Source organism: Sciurus vulgaris (assembly GCF_902686455.1).
Source record: "Sciurus vulgaris genome assembly, chromosome: 11".
Taxonomy (NCBI): Eukaryota; Metazoa; Chordata; class Mammalia; order Rodentia; family Sciuridae; genus Sciurus; species Sciurus vulgaris.
Window position 1 is genome coordinate 32913737 of NC_136472.1, and position 17924 is coordinate 32931660.

At 36.8% G+C, this 17924-nt stretch overlaps 1 protein-coding gene across 8 annotated transcripts in view; it reads left to right on the top strand.

The window, feature by feature from the left end:
* The window catches only part of LRRC4C (leucine rich repeat containing 4C), a 1247103-nt gene extending 1235564 nt beyond the window's left edge, over nt 1–11539 (top strand). For all 8 annotated transcript variants that reach the window (XM_079102773.1, XM_079102771.1, XM_079102770.1 and 5 more), the window contains one exon: nt 8449–11539. In XM_079102773.1, coding sequence (XP_078958899.1) covers nt 8491–10413 — 1923 coding nt within the window. In that variant the 5' untranslated portion in view covers nt 8449–8490 and the 3' untranslated portion in view covers nt 10414–11539. The remainder of the gene's footprint in view (nt 1–8448) is intronic.
* The last annotated feature ends 6385 nt before the right edge of the window (nt 11540–17924 follow it).

Consider the following 17924-nt stretch of genomic DNA (forward strand, 5'->3'; position numbering starts at 1 on the left):
GGATCTATAGTTTGCATTATAGCTCTAACAAGATTAGAAAGTTCCAGAAGGCACAGCCAATTTAGCTCCTTTATGATTCTTATTATACTCTCCGAAGCATAGCACCATGTTGTGTGCAATCACATGTGATGTTTTTTCTTTTTCTTCATTTTTTTTTTAGTGCATACTTCTCTCTGGTTACTGTTTCTTCTCATTTAATGACATTGCAATATAGTCATTTCTGCATACCAAACATTTATTCTTCTACTATAAGACAAATCTTCTAAAAACAAAAATGCAGAGCCATCTTTTGTCCTTCAAATGTCAAATCTTAAAATTCAAACTTTTATAGGGACGTTGCAAAGTGATGTAATTGGTCAGGCAACTTTCTCTGGACCTAATCTGTGAGTCCCTGGATTACAGTCATTTGAATGTGACCTTTCCATTACATTTGCTTACAGGTTCAGTTCTGGGCATGTTTAAGAAAAAATGTTCCCCTGAAAATCTTCAGAACTACTTACTCTTGCATGCAGGTTGGAAAATACTCAGTAGATTTGCAAGATTGGATTCGAAATGTGAAAAAAGGAATGATATGAGGAAATATTGGTAAAAAAGTAAAAGTTGAATTGAAGAAGTTAATGACCCTTGGTAATGCTGTTATTTCATTTATTCCTTTTACTTTTTTAGCATTCTATAAAACCCAAGGGGTTATTGAAGAAAATGATTCCTTTATTCCTCCCTTACTTTTTTTTTTTTTTTCTTTTTTTCTTAGTTACTGATGATGGGACCCAGAGATTCACACAATTTAGGCAAGTACTTTACCACCAAACTAAACCCTCAGCCATAGATTGCTGTCTTAGCCTCACGGAATAAGCCTCAGCAACTTTCTTCTAAGCAAATCATGTTGCCTTAACTTATTTGCTTTCTTTGAGAGATCTGAGACTTAAAATGGTATAAGAAATCGGAATTTTTTCACTGTCTTATTTGTCCTTTTCTATTTTATGTATTCCATTGAGGAATAAAGACAGAAAGAGAGAGAAAGAAAGAGAGATAAGAATATGAGTGTATGAATATATCAGGATAGGTCTGGCTAAACATGAAGAAGAAATAAGAAAAAAAAAAACAACCCACAACTTTTTATCCTGAAGAAGTTTATCATTTTACATAATAAGAAAATCTAGAGGAAGAACAGTTACAAGTTTCATTAATTAAATTGCTTATAACAAATCACAAGGATATAAGTCCATTCCACTTTTCTATTTTTCCATCCTTGGTACATCAACTTCATCTTCAGGCTTCATTAATTAAACTGCTTATAACAAATCACAAGGATATAAGTCCATTCCATTTTTCTATTTTTCCATCCTTGGTACATCAACTTCATCTTCAGGCTTGCTCCCCTCTTGGTCACAAGATGGCTACACTAGCTCTGGATGTCTCATATTGTCCACAGTACCCAGAAACAGAATAAAGAATTACTTCTTCCCCCATGTCTTTCTGATTTGTGCAAAAGTGAAAAACCTCTCAGAATTCCCTCAGAGGAGTTCTTACATTTCATTGGCCAAACTGTGTCACATGTCCAGAATTAAGTAGTCTCTGACAACATGAGTGGTACTAACAATGTTTACTTAAACAAGAGCCCAGAAAATGACAGTCTGCAAGTTGGACTATCATCCATTTTTGTATGCCCTACAAGATGAGAATTTTTGAATTTTTAAATGGTTGTGGGGGAAAAAGGATACTATTTTGAAAGATGTGACAATTACATGAAATTCAAATCTGTGCCCCTGAATAACTTAATTGGAGCATAGCTATGCCCATTCATAAATATTCTGCGTGTGGCTTCTACAATAGCAAAATAGGTGCTGGATTGCAATGAAGGACTATATATGTCTGCATAGCCTGAATGACCTTTTCTTAGGGTCATGAGATTTCCTGTATAAAACATTTTTTTTCAAAAGAAGAAAAAGGGGTAGGAGGTTGCATAGGCAAGAGATGCAGGGGACAGCAGACATTTTGAGGTTCAAGCTCATTTCTTTGAATGACCCACTTTTGTATTGTGAGACACTAACTTCTACAATGTCACTGATACAACCAATTGAAAAGACAGTGGAGTTTATTGCTTAATCTGATAAGGCAGACAATGTAGGGCCATGTCTGTGAGGACAGTGGGGAAGGGTTGGTGATAATTTACTTGAAAAAGAACTTTGATCTTTGGAAGAGTTTTCACTGTAGGAACTTGATGGGCATCACATAAAATGAGGGCACAACAATCTAGGATTGGTGAAAACAGCAAGGTGACGTGAGAGATGCCATGAATTCCAGAGCATGGAACTTCATGGAAACTTTCCAGGGAAGCCTTGATGGATCTCTGGGGAAATTCCTGTAAGGATCAATGAAACCCTTTGCTCTGGCCTGAGAGCCCAGAAGAGGAAAGAAATGCTAATCAAGTTGGTGGCAGGCCAAAGCCATGTTGATGTAGATGGCCAGGGTCAGGTGTGGATGGATTGCACCTCAATCAGAGACAAGACTGAGTGTGGGGCAGTAGTTTTGGTGCTCCATTTTTAGAGAGAACTGTTCGTGTTAGGATATATGGGAGTGGGGGTGAGTGGTCTTGGTATTCCAGGTTTAAGGAGGACCACTAAGGATCTATGAGAGCGTGGGGTAGGAGGTGGTTGGGATTAGCTGAATTTGTTTCATCTCTCCTCTCTTCTAAGGTAGTTCTAACGTCCATGCACAGCCTATGCCAAGTCAGCAACAATCCTGAGCTAAATAAAGCATCTCCATTAGCTAACTTCCACATGTAGTTCTCTCTATGTCTCTCGCCAGGCTATCAGTGCACTGAAGCATGGACAGGGAAGGAAGAAAGGTCTATTGACAGAGTCAAGATCTCCTCTGGGACAAGGCTAAAAGTATCATAGTTTAATTCAAAACCCACACAAATCCATTTGTAAGTAAATGCTGTTAGATGGCATCATAATGGATAGTGCATACCTTTAAATTGATTTCCTTTTGATGTGATAAAAACATCTTATGAAAGAGATGTTGAAGCATGGCTTTTGATGTAAAGTAACATAATTTAGATTTTAAAGTAGGAAACCTTTTGTTGATAGTAGTTTATTTGATTCAGCGCAATGTACCAAGTGTTATTTGCTGTAGGTTATAAATTGGCTTTGAACCTGCTGTAATTCATAAATCATTACTTATGACTGATTTATAGGAAATCTCATTAATTGCAATGGCACAAAGACCTTGAAACAGGCAGGAAGCAGAAAATAAAACTAGGTCCTGGGATAGAGGAGTAAGAAGAATGTCACATTTGCCTGTGTTTTAATGAAAGTGTATTCCTGAACACACCAGTTTTCCTTAATTCAGTGTTGAATGAGATATGCTGCTGTCGCTTCTGTTTTACAGAAGAGGAGGAACCTAAGTACCTCATCATCTTATTTTTAACATGTAATAAATATTTATTGCCTGTTGCTTATTATGAGGTAGTAACTTTCTTAATGAAAGGTTTTTGAGTAGATCATCCAGTTGTGGTCCTTTCATGATGGGCAAAATGAAGTGTAGAGAGTTGAAATAATTTTCCCATTTCCATCTCAGGGAGGTTCATACAGAACTAGTAACACAGGAAGTCTCACATCACAGCCTGCTCTTTTGCCCCCTGGGCCTGGCTACCTTTATTGTAATAGAGAAAAGGTACCAACAGCCCCAACTGCCGAGTTAGGACTACCCATCTTCCCTCCTGTGCTGTTTGCAGTCAACCAGTTATTTACACCTGTATTGCCAGAGTCTAGGATTCTGAGGAAGGTCATGGCATGAGAGATGATTGAAGAAAAGGAGGAGAAAGGTCCTGGGACTTCAACTCAAAAATACTAATTGGTTTTTGCATCAGGGACCTTATATGAAAAAAAAAAAAAGATATGCCCAGTAAATGAGGAGGGGTGTGTGTGTGTATGGCAGTTGGGGAGGGGGGCAGGGGTGTATGCCAAACTATACTGAATCTCATAAATGAGAACTTGCCTAGGGACATCCTCACTGGAAATGTAGGTAGGTTTCTATTGGAAATGGAAGTCCAAAAGGATTTTTTAAGGTCATGTTTAATTTACAATGAGAGAAAACTCAGTCTAACTCAAGGTGTGAAGCTCACCAACCACACTGTTGGCAAAAACATAAAAGTGTAGAACTCTACAATGGGGTAGAACTATGAAGCCCATTGACAGGGTTAATGTGGTGTCTCAGCCTGTTATTTTGTGACTGTTTGAAATAAGTGGTTTTGGATATTTATATACGGTGAGGCCAATAATAAGGGAGCTCTTGCTTATAATTCTTAAGAAGAGGAAGTACACCATAGCATGAAGAGGCCATGCTGGGAAGCACCAGGGTTCACCAGGAGATTGAAGAAACGAGGGGAAAATGTGGGCAAGAATCTTCAATGTGGTTTTTAATGGAAGGCAGGATAAGCAGATTATGATTAGGTAGGTTGGGTGATTTTGAAATCCTCTAGGATAGAGGAGCTGCCCCTTGTTTCCTAGAACCTGGTCCTGGGGTGATTAAGACAGTGAACTAGTGGCCAAATGTAAGTGTCCTCTGAAAACCCAACAGAGGAAAGTATTGGGGTTTTGGCTCTGGGTTGGTTGGTATGCATAGGAAAGTCATACTTATAGGCAAGTCCTTTACTATTTCTAGGAATTGGGTAGTGATAATAGAACAAACTGTTCCATGATCAGCAGGGCCCTAGATACCTAAACATTAGCAAGTGCAGAAAATAAAAAGACACGATTAATACATTAGAACATATCACTACATGTACGCAAAGAACTGCAATTAGATATTAACTGTTCCGCACATTTGCAACCTCATTTTATTTAGAGCCAGACACAGTTTTGGCAGCAGACTAAGAGGAAACCATCAGATGTGACCTGTCTTTACAGGGTCACATCATCAGAGTATCAGATAGTATGAGAAGTCAACCTCGAACTGCAGCAGCTCTGAAAAAGGAAGCAAGGTAGGTGGTCTACTAAAAAAGGCCAGAAAAGAAATAGGAACTCAGAACCTAATAGTCAAGTGTCTTTACTGTAATGGGGAAGGAAGCCAAAATAAGCATTTGAAGCCAGAAAGCAATCTAGAACTTTCAGCATCACCTTCTCATGGCCAAGGTCCTAGTCTAACGTTATAATATATACCTGTAACCCCAGTGACTGGAGAGGGTGAGGCAGGAGGATCCCAAATTTGAAATCAGCCTCAGCAACTTAGCAAGGCTCTAAGCAACTGATAAAGACCCAGTCTCAAAATAAAAGTAAAGAGGGCTGGAGATGTGGCTAAGTGGGAAAGCCCCTTTGGGTTCAATCCCCAATACCAAAAAAAAAAAAAAAAACCCTAACAAAACAAAACAAAATAAACAAACACACACACACACAAAAAAAAAAAAAAAAAAAAAAAAAAAAACCAAACAACAGAAACAACAACAACAACAAAAAAAATACCAAGGTCCCTTGAATAGTTTTGTGAATATGTCCTTCCTTAAGGATTGCTAACAACAACTGTTTTTTCTGAGGAGGACATCTCCTATTATTGGAAAAAACCATTCTGCATCTTGTGTATGTTATGGCAATGCAGCTATTCACAACTGTTCATTTAGATTGTGGATCACCAGAAGAGAAAGATTAAGTCTTAAAGATGAGTCCAGCAAAGGACATGAAAGTGATGATCATGGAGCAGGACCTTTCTCTGACCTTGGCTTCTCTCCAAGGCTTATGTTAAACACGTGGAAGATCTTCCTAGTGGTTCCTCTTGCCAGTAGTTCCTTCTAAAGTGCTATTCTCTCCCATATTAACCCAATACTACAGTCTTCAAAACAAAGCTGAGAGCTGCCTTCTTTTCTAGAAAGAAATGTATTGCCCATAGGATGAAATGGGGATTTTTTTTATCATTTAATTTTTTTACAGACTGCATTTGATTGATTGTATACAAATGGGGTACATCATTTCGTTTCTATGGTTGTACACAATGTAGATTCATACCACTCGTGTAATCATACATGTACATAGGGTATGATGTCTGTCTCATTCCACCATTTTTTATACCCTTCTCCCTCTCATTTCCTTCTACATAAAGTTTCCCCATTCTTCTCTCACTCCCTACCCTCCACTCCCATTATATATCATCATCCACTTATCAGGTAAAACATTCAGCCTTTGATTTTTTGGGATTGGCTTATTTTACTTAGCATGATATTCTCCAATTCCATCCATTTGTTTACAAATGCCATAGTATTATTCTTCTTTATGGCTGAATATAATATTCCATTGTGTATATATACCACAGTTTCTTTATCCATTCCTCTGTTAAAGGGCATCTAGGTTGGTTCCACAATCTAGCTATTGTGAATTGAGCTGCTATAAACATTGATATGGCTGTGTTACTGTAGTATCCTGATTTTAAGACCTTTGGGTATAATCGGAGGGGTGGGATAACTGGGTCAAAAGCGGGTCCATTCCAAGTTTTCTGAGGATTCTCCACACTGCTTTCCAGAGTGGCTGCACCAATTTTCAACTCTACCAGCAATGTAAAAGTGTGCCTTTTTCCCAAGATCCACACCAACATCTATTATTGTTCGTGTTCTTGATAATAGCCATTCTAAGTGGAGTAAGATGAAATCTTAGAGTTGTTTAATTTTCATGAAATGGGGATTTTTAAGTTTCACAGAACTAGCTCTCAACATCGAGACCCGATCTTATCCCAGTTTTATTTACTGCTTTCTTTTCCAGTTCTGCTGTTCTATCAAGGACATGTTTCTCGTTCCCTGGATATACTAGCATTTGTTGTATGTCTCTATCTTGATTCAGGCAGAGTTTTCTACTTAAAATACCCCTTTCTTCCCCAACCACTACAAAACCAAGAGCAGTTGACATTCCTTTTTAAAACACACTCAGTATGGGTTAATTCACTATGACATTAGTGCCTTTGTGCCAATGTGGTCTTGTAGCACAGAAATGAACACATAATACTGTATCTTATCTGTTTGCCCATCTGCTTCATCCTTTTAACTAAAAACTCTTCAGGAGGAAGGGTTATGTTATTCATCTTTACATGACCAATCCTTAGCAAGATGTCTGGCCATGATAAACAATAAAAATATGATGATGATGAAGATGATGATGATGATAATAATAACGACTAACATTTACTGAGTTCTGACAACGTGGGAGATGTTAATCTACGTTCCTTGTCTACATTAGCTAATTTTATTATCCTCACACACTTAAGGGCTATGTTATAATGTCATTTCCATTTAGAAAATTAGAATAGGAGATTGAGCAACAGAAAAGGGACATAACTTACTGAAGATGACACAAAATAAGTTCTAAACTATTGCATTTTTGTTAGAATGTGGTAAGCACCCCCTCCCTTTATTCTTTCTAAAAGATTCACAGAAGGAACACTGCATATTGAGACAAGAGATTAGGGGGAAGTTTTTACAAAAGTTTCTAGTTCACAATCTTCTAACTGAGTGGGGAATATACTTGGAAACACACATTCTTTCAGATGTCTTCCTTGTGTTAGCAAAAAGGGAATAAAATGAGTTATTTTATCTCTAAATCAGTAAGAGTAGGGACAAAAGGCATAATGCTCCTGTTACACAACTTTATTCCTGTAAATAAAAATTATACCATTTTAAAAATGATTTAATATGTGACCTGTTTATCTATCGGTAGTAGTTACCTATAGAATAATGAGTTCTGGATGTGAAAATCTCAAGAAGTTTATGTACCTGTATGCATATCACTATTTCAGTGCATCTTCACGGGTAGCTTAAATTAACATTATATCTGATGTTACCCCCCAATACAAGGTAACCCATGTTTAAAAGAGCCTATTTTATTAATGGTCTGCTGTCACTGATTTTAAATTCTTTATAAGTTTTTAACAACACACCAACATTCTAATTTTACTCTGGGCCCATGAACTATGTAGCCATTACTGGATAAAATTATTTTTGAATTCTATAGCCCATAGTGCCTGACATATGCAGTGACCTTCAGCGAAATGTCAGTCATTACTAATTTTTTTCAAAGGAGCTTTTTTATAGGGTATAACCCCAAAGTTCTATTTTTTTCTAATCTGTCATGGACAGTGAAGCTAACGGTAAAGTTCAACACATCTCTCTTCATGCATTTAGGTCACACTTAGTTGATAAGCACTGCATTAGGGATCTCCACTTCATTGGTCCATTTCTCTGTGATTGTACATCTGATGGAATACTGGCTATGGATGGCTGTTAATTTGAACTGCAGAAATATTTCCCATAAATAATGGGCCACGAAGCTCAATAAGGGACATTAGATTTGTTGTCTCTTTCAACTGGCAAATAATGGCATCAGCTGACATACTGTATCACTAACATTACACCAGAAATTCAATCTACTGAAGCTCTAAAACACCTTTTTTGCTTCTATTATTTTTCAGATTGTTTGAACTCCAGACGGACCAACACCAGATAAATTATGAATGTTGAACAAGATGACCTTACATCCACAGCAGATAATGATAGGTCCTAGGTTTAACAGGGCCCTATTTGACCCCCTGCTTGTGGTGCTGCTGGCTCTTCAACTTCTTGTGGTGGCTGGTCTGGTGCGGGCTCAAACCTGCCCTTCCGTGTGCTCCTGCAGCAACCAGTTCAGCAAGGTGATTTGTGTTCGAAAAAACCTGCGTGAGGTTCCAGATGGCATCTCCACCAACACACGGCTGCTGAACCTTCATGAGAACCAAATCCAGATCATCAAAGTGAACAGCTTCAAGCACTTGAGGCACTTGGAAATCCTCCAATTGAGTAGGAACCATATTAGAACCATTGAAATTGGGGCCTTCAATGGTCTGGCGAACCTCAACACTCTGGAACTCTTTGACAATCGTCTTACTACCATCCCGAATGGAGCTTTTGTATATTTGTCTAAACTGAAGGAGCTCTGGTTGCGAAACAACCCCATTGAAAGCATCCCTTCTTATGCTTTTAACAGAATCCCTTCTTTGCGGCGACTAGACTTAGGGGAATTGAAAAGGCTTTCATATATCTCAGAAGGTGCCTTTGAAGGTCTGTCCAACTTGAGGTATTTGAACCTTGCCATGTGCAACCTACGGGAAATCCCTAACCTCACACCGCTCATAAAACTCGATGAGTTAGATCTTTCTGGGAATCACTTGTCCGCAATCAGGCCTGGATCTTTCCAGGGGTTGATGCACCTTCAAAAACTGTGGATGATACAGTCCCAGATTCAAGTGATCGAACGGAATGCCTTTGATAACCTGCAGTCACTAGTGGAGATCAACCTGGCCCACAACAATCTCACATTACTGCCTCATGACCTCTTCACACCCTTGCATCATCTAGAGAGGATACACTTACATCACAACCCTTGGAACTGTAACTGTGACATACTGTGGCTCAGCTGGTGGATAAAAGACATGGCCCCCTCCAACACAGCTTGCTGTGCCCGGTGTAACACTCCTCCCAATCTGAAAGGGAGGTACATCGGGGAGCTTGACCAGAATTACTTCACATGCTATGCTCCCGTGATTGTGGAGCCCCCCACAGACCTCAACGTCACTGAAGGCATGGCAGCTGAGCTAAAGTGTCGGGCTTCCACGTCTCTGACATCCGTGTCTTGGATTACCCCAAATGGAACAGTCATGACACACGGGGCATACAAAGTACGGATAGCTGTGCTCAGTGACGGTACGTTAAATTTCACGAATGTAACCGTTCAAGATACAGGCATGTACACGTGTATGGTGAGTAATTCTGTTGGGAACACTACTGCGTCAGCCACCCTGAATGTTACTGCAGCAACCACTACTCCCTTCTCTTACTTTTCAACTGTCACAGTAGAGACAATGGAACCTTCTCAGGATGAGGCACGGACCACAGACAACAACGTGGGCCCCACTCCAGTGATCGATTGGGAGACCACTAATGTGACCACCTCTCTCATGCCACAGAGCACAAGGTCGACAGAAAAAACATTCACCATCCCAGTGACTGATATCAACAGTGGGATCCCAGGAATTGATGAGGTCATGAAAACTACCAAAATCATCATTGGGTGTTTTGTGGCCATCACACTCATGGCAGCAGTGATGCTGGTCATCTTCTACAAGATGAGGAAGCAGCACCACAGGCAGAACCATCACGCTCCCACAAGGACTGTTGAAATCATTAATGTGGATGATGAGATCACAGGGGACACACCCATGGAAAGCCACCTGCCCATGCCTGCTATCGAGCATGAGCACCTAAACCACTATAATTCTTACAAATCTCCCTTCAACCACACAACAACAGTTAACACAATAAACTCAATACACAGTTCAGTGCATGAACCGTTATTGATCCGAATGAACTCTAAAGACAATGTACAAGAGACTCAAATCTAAAACATTTACAGAGTTACAGAAAACAAACAATCAAAACAAAAGACAGTTTATTAAAAATGACACAAATGACTGGGCTAAATCTACTGTTTCAAAAAAGTGTCTTTACAAAACAAAAAACAAAAAAGAAATTTATTTATTAAAAATTCTATTGTGATCTAAAGCAGACAAAATGATGTGTATTCCTCAGAACCTGTTTTTGCTGCAGTTATTTACTATTTTCCCACATCTCGTCCTTCCCTTTCCTGATTGCCATATTTTTCATAGATCTCAATTCCCTAAAGAACTGGTCTAGGAAATTTTGTAAGAATTCTGTTACACTTTGAGATTTTTATGGTGAATTCTAGTGGTGAGATCCAGTCTACTTTGTCTCTCTCTCTCTCTCTCTTTCTCTCTCTCTCTCTTATTTTCTTTTTCTGTTTTTCCCTCATGCCCTTATGAAGTAATCCAATGGGGAATGCAATATTAGAAATAGATTTTTAAGAAAGAACACGGAAGAAATGCAAGATCTTATATTTTTCATGTAATAATCTGTTCTGTATTTATGAGGAGGACCATTCTATGGAAAAGAAAAAAAAAAAAGTAAGCAAACAACAGATTAATTTACATATGAGCATCTATAAAACCCATGACTTTTAAACAACTCTAGAACCAGAATTTGTAGTTTAAAAGCTTAAAATAAGATTATAAATAAAATATTGTTGGTTTTTCTGTAACCTGGACACAACTCATTTGTAGTATGGTAGTATGGCTCAAATGTGAGAAACATGAAGGTAACTAGATTCCTTACTTTCTAAGAAAGAAAATACTGCAGTATTCTTTAGTCCCAGTGTCAATCTCTCTACAGGGTCCTGCTTCAGTAGTTAACTTGAGTTTCAGATCAATATTCAAGGATGTTGTGGTATTTTTTCCTTCTGATTAGGATCACCCTTTATAGAATGCTCAGATTTCAAAAACTGATTTTGTGACATAAATTCAATTCCACTTGGAAGAAAGTATCACTATAATTTATTTACTGTCGCCTAAATAAAATTCCACTGGTCAGATGAAATATGATCATAAAAGGTAGAAGTATTCTAACTTATCTGCAGTTGAAAGCAAATGTTCTGATTCTGAGTGTTAGCAAATTCAGTTCAATTTGACAATAATTATTAAAGACCTACTATGTGCTAAATAATAATTTGGGTATTGTGGACACACAAATGATAACTTGTTTCCTGTTCTTGACTCATTCCCAATCTATATAAAAGATATAAGGAAAAAAATTCTCAGGTCATTCCTGAGGGTCAGCTCTAATTTCTGCTAGGTAGAAAGCTGTATATTAGGACACTGAAATTTCAAAATGTCAGGTTGTGTTATTACAGAAACATCCTCACGTGGTTTCTTCCATCATTTTGACAGGGTTGAATTTCTTCTTCCATAAACTGATTGCTGAGCTTTAATGAAGTATGGATATAGATTTGCTCCGAAGGACACATACGTGCTAGTAGATAGCAATACTAATACAAATATAATTTATTAAGGGTGCTTTTTTAATGAACTAGGGAAATTTGAGATGAGAAAATACACACAATACAAAATACACAAACTTCCGAGTAACAAAGAATATTGCTGGTTGTGCACCTCAGCCCTCTTCTGCTATTTTAATATATCATGTGTGTGATTCTGTCTTCATCTCTCTGAAGCAAAACGAATATGTGAACGTCACATCACTGGTTTTGACACCATCCACCATGGTGGTGAAACAAGGATCGACAAAGCTGAAGGAAGCTTCAGCTCCTAACGGATGAAGAGCTTGGATACTCACACTTAATCCTGCAGTTGGGATTTCACTCAAGGGTTTTGTGGTCTCCAGGTGTGAAAAACTGATCATTATCAGCAAAGTAGGTCAGAGAGATGAAGGAAGGGACAGCAAATGAATGGAAGCATACAAAAGTCTTGATTCTATTTTTCGATCACTCATTCTCTGACACTTTTTCTTTATCACTCTGTCGGAAATCTAATTCAAATTTGCTTTTACTGTGAAGATGCAAGAAAAGAAAAAAATACACATTCGCTGTCATTTGTTGGCTTATTTAGTACTGAAAATTTTTAATATAGTTTTTCCAAGCTGCAGAGCTCACACAAACACACACACACGCATGCACACACGCACACATACATGCATATGGTATCTATAATGTAGCATGAACAAATACGGAGAAAAGATATAAATTAAGAGGAAAAGGATCTCCCCCAGTTTTGCCAGCCGGCCTCTGTTTACTGACTCTGAACCTGTTCAATTTTGAGTTCATAATTCTTCTGTGTAGTTAGTTCCAGCAGGTGATTACCTTTGGTTTTGAGAGGCAATTCTGAAGTTAGACAAATTCTGTTCAATAGGAAAAAGAGAATTTGCACTAAAAAAAAAGTTAGGTTGCAATCTATAGCATCTGATTCAGGCCACCAGCAGATTATCATAGTCTGAACAAATACACTTTGGAAAGCTATAATATATTGATATAATATTTCGATTAACCAAATTTTACTTCTACAGTAAATTTAGAGACTGTTCTGATAAAGGTCCTCATTGCAGGTTTTGGGAATGGAGGATAGTGTGCTATGTAAATATGATTTGGAGGAAACTAAAGTGAATTCTAGATCTTTTCTGATTAACACATGTGTGCATTTGCTCCTCAGTACAGTAGCTGACTAAATATCTTAGAAGTACACTGTGGATTTACTTGGTCCCCACAACGTGCCTCTTTAAATATGTGAAATATTCCTATAGCAAAACACAATTCCATGTCCATTGTCAATTGCTCTTTTTTATTTTATGTAAAGGCAACTCTGTTGCAGTATTCTGAAATAAGTGCACCAGAAATATGCCATTTGCAATTAACCAAGTGAAGGTAACCCACATGTGTGAGTCCTACTAATGGTGTATGCAGATTGCTTAGGGAAACATCAGAGATGATTTATAAATAAGATTCTTCACATCTTTTTCTGTTGGAAAATATTACCCTTTCCATCTGAGAATGACTGGGGTCTCTTAAACTCTTCTGAAAATGTCCAAGTACTTTTGCACTGACCAAGTGCTAGAAGGACTTTGTACAGCTTACATGAACAGGCACAGATATAGTTTGATAATTTTCCCTCAGATTCCAAATAGTCTAGACTCAAATATCATCTATTAAAAGATTAAAATAGGAGATTTCAATGTGAAACAGCGTCCAATTTTTTTAAGGAAGAAAATGTTGCTAGTTTTTTATTACTTTTAGTCCTCATAAACCGAGAATTTAAAATTGTTTCGAGACCTGTGTGCTATGAAATTAGCAATATAGATGTACTGGAAAATAACTTCAACAGTGGAAGTTTTATTTCTCCAGGAAAAAGGAAGCAAATAGAACATTTAAAAAATAAATAGGACTAACTGAAACACAAAACAAAAAATTAAGTGGGTGGCACCAGAGTACCCAACATTTCCAAGGTAAATATTGATCAAGGGGGAAAAATCCTTCGTCTCTCTTTCTTTTGGAATAATTGTTAATATATTTAGGTAAATAAATGATTTAGATGAGTACTTAAAAGTACAGTACTCTGAAGCAATATGAATTTTAAATAATGGGCTCAATTGCTAATTTGGTGCTTCACTTACTTGTTTTAATAAAGGCCTTGAAGATAATGTGATTATTAAATATTACCAACAGAGGTTGGGATGTAGCTTGGTGGTATAGCACTTGCCTGGAGTATAGAAGGTCATGGGTTCAATCCCCAGAACTGCAAAAAGGAAAAAAGACAAACCTCACTGACACAATATATGAGTGTCTGTGTTATGAATCATACTCTGCTCAAAACCATTCATACTTTTAAATAAGATATGGTGGCACAGAGTCAAATCTCTTTAAGAAATGTGTCCACAAAACTATATATGCATCATTGTATTTGATTAGAATTTGCTTTCTGTACAATAGCTACTTCTGATAAAAGCAAGTCTCAAAATACACCTTCCAAAAATCCAGGTACCTGATATCCTTTCTCTTCTGCAACTAAGAAGCATGAATTCCAGAAAACTCTGTCTGAGATAGGAAAGAGCTGACACTACTCATACAGTACTGTCTTCCTATGCTGTATCAGGATACAGAGCAAGATACATCAGGTTTCACAGAAAACAACAAAAATCTTCTAAAATTAATATAGCATACTGTAGGACCCAAATTTAGATTTTGAATGAAGCAGTTTCACAACACATACTTAGTTCATGTCATTTTGTATCTTGACGTACTGCTGACAGAACATCTGAGATTTCACACTTAGCACATTCAACAAATATATTCAAATAATATATAAAACTATATGATAGTATTTTATAACTAGTGTTCAGCAGTAGAAAGTATAGATACTGTTTATCTTGCTTCCCCAAGGATAAATAAAAAGGCAAATAAAAATATTTCTTCAAGACAATAAATGAAGCTATTTTAAATCAAGCACCTGACAATGGAAAAAAATTTCTGTTTTGTGAAATTTGTAATGTGCAGTAAGTTAGCATATCTATATATCCTCTGCACAATAACAGAAAGCAAGAACCTAAAATCCTGCAGAACATGAACCTTATCTTTTAATATTCCCTCTAATAATTTAATTTTTTCATTTCTTTATGCTTCACTTGATTATATATTTGACACTGAATTGGTGATGGAAACTTGCCCAAATAACAAAAATCCTACCTTTATGTATTTACCAGAAATAGTGAGAATAAGTTTTTTATCTTGAAGTATGGGAAGATACAATGATATTTAGATGTGCTGACCTCTGTGGGGATCCATTCTGATTTAAGACCTCTAACCTTGAGAACTTGCTGGAACATTCACCTAGCTCAGCCCTAGTTCAGTTATTATGATGAAAATTCAATATGGGTACCCTAACATTTATGGTGTCAATATGTCAATAAGATTTCAGAGTGACAGTGAGTGAATCTCCTTACTTCAGTCCTTAGTTCCACATTAAAAGAAGTAAAAGCAAAATGGAACTTAGCAATTGCTATTTAAACACAATTGCTAGTTTTATAAAATATACAGTTCTCTAAGAGAAATAATGAAACCTCAATTCTACTAAATACATAAAAATATACACAGGATAACTTTATGGTATATTCTTTTTATGGTAGCTACTATAAAATTTTAAATCAAATAATTTGTAATACTAGGAAAATCTTGGGTTTCTTTACTAATGGAATCATTATGAAAACTTACTAAAATTTGTAAAACGCCTCCAAGTTAAATGTTGAAATGGACTTGCAAGTCTCATGGCTAGTTCTATTAAAAAATAAAGTTTTATAAAATGAAGGAGAGAAGTAATAAAGTTTCTCTTTCCAGCAGCCCTCAAGCAGGCCAACTCATGCTGAAAGATGTTTCTCGGCATAAATGGATAGCTAGAGAATGAACTTTAGGTAATTATGGCCATTAAAAAGCCATGGTAGCTACATATTCACACGTGAAACAATGCCAAGAATCTTGCACACAAGTCATTCTACAAATAATTAATGGCAATGTTTCTATGCTCAGTTGGGTTTTTCTTTGTCAGTACCTGTCCTTCTGTCCTTCCATATGTAGAAGGACATTTTATGCATGGTGTTAATTTCTCAGTGTGTATTTATGTTTTCCAAGGCAACTGTAAAATCAGAATGTTACTACTGCTCAACATTTAATTATGCAACTTGAAAGTTCAACCCTAAACACAACTGAGGCAAGTCATATAGGCAAGTAAATTATGCCTGGGCGTTGTAGGAGCATTGCTTCTATTTCTAATTTTATTCCCACTTGAAAGATCTGATATTTTTATTATGATTAATACAACTTCTACCTCAAAGAAAAAGGAAGAATTTCACAATATTGAAAAATTCTTAGCTAAAGATTACATATATGAAAACATATATTGATATATATTTATGAAACACAAGTGTATAGTCATGTACATATGAAAAGTATATGCTGAGATAAAATATTATTTATTGAAAAAGATAGCTTCATTTTTTGACATTGTGATTACACCCTTACACAACTCAATTTATTATAAATCCTGAGACTTATTTACAATTATTTGAAAGTCATTTTAATAATCATAGCAAGCAGTCATGTTAAGGAGTAAAGAAAGAGCAATCAAGAATTAGATTAATGTCAGAAATAAACTATGGTCTCCCCATCATTAGATGTATTCATTAGGCAAAGAAAATGCAAAAGTAAAGTTAGTATCCTTTAGGTCTTAGAAAGTGCATTCATCTGTTTTCTCATTTGTTGAGTCTTAAAAGAATGTTGGATGTGTGCTTTGAATTCAAGTATCAAATAATTCTTAAATAATGTATTTTTCAGAATTATTGATGCTTTGAAGTCATAAGCAAAGTACATAGGAAGAGAAAGAATCATGCTGGGCCTGCAGCATGCCTATAGTTCTACCTATTTAGCAGGCTGAGGCAGGAGGATCTTGAGTTCAAGAAAAGCCAGAGAAGCAGGGTGAGATCCTATTCCTTACTTAAAAACATATGTATATATAAATATATATAAATATATTTATATATATATTTATTTATTTTATATTACATATACACACGCATATATAACATACATACACACGTGTATGTATGTGTATGTGAACATGAGCGTGCATGTATGTGTGTATATGTGTCTGTATGTTTATATTATGTATATCTATGTAGATTGTAGATATATATTTGTGGTTTTCATATATAAACCTCACAAACCCCACAGAACAAAGAGGCCACCAGAGAACAGAAAGAAACAGAAAAAGTACAAAGAAATGGCTATACTATTTTTATACTAGGATGGATTCAGTTATAGAGTGAATATGAAGTGAGTAACCTAAATATTTCCAGTCTCTGTTTGAGGCTTTGAATAAACAGGGGTGAATGGAATCAAGTCATGCCCCACAAATTAGCGTGGTCAGTTTGGGGCTATTGGCCTGGATCTTCCCAGGTTTAGCACTGAAAATCCTGAAATTTCTTAGGGCAAATTGAAATGGCTGTTCACTATCTGCAGGACCTTACTTTCTGATCATTATCACCCTGATTCCCTGTTTCACATTAACGTGCTTACCTCATTGCTAATGGCAATGCCAGATAATATTGAGCACAGGTAACCAGTGCCTATTTCTTACTTGGTCAAGGTTATGACAGGTTCAAATGCTAGTGATATCAAATTTCCTGGAATGCTTTCTAGATAAATTTGTGCAATCTGACAGTAGAGAAGGCACGACTCACCCTGAAGAGGAGTTCAAAGGTGGAGATGTCAACAATCACAGTATCATCGTCACCATTTGGAAGAAAACTACATGCATCACTTCTAGTGCTCACAATGCCCCAGAAGGTAGGCGACATTATTTCCATTTTAGGGATGAATAAATTGAAAGAATTCTCTCCACTACACAAAAACGAGAAAGAAAACCAAGGGCAGAAGAAGAGAACTGGAGAATCCAGATGGCTACGGCAAGCCTTGTTTTAGCAATGGCATTTATTGTTCAGAACA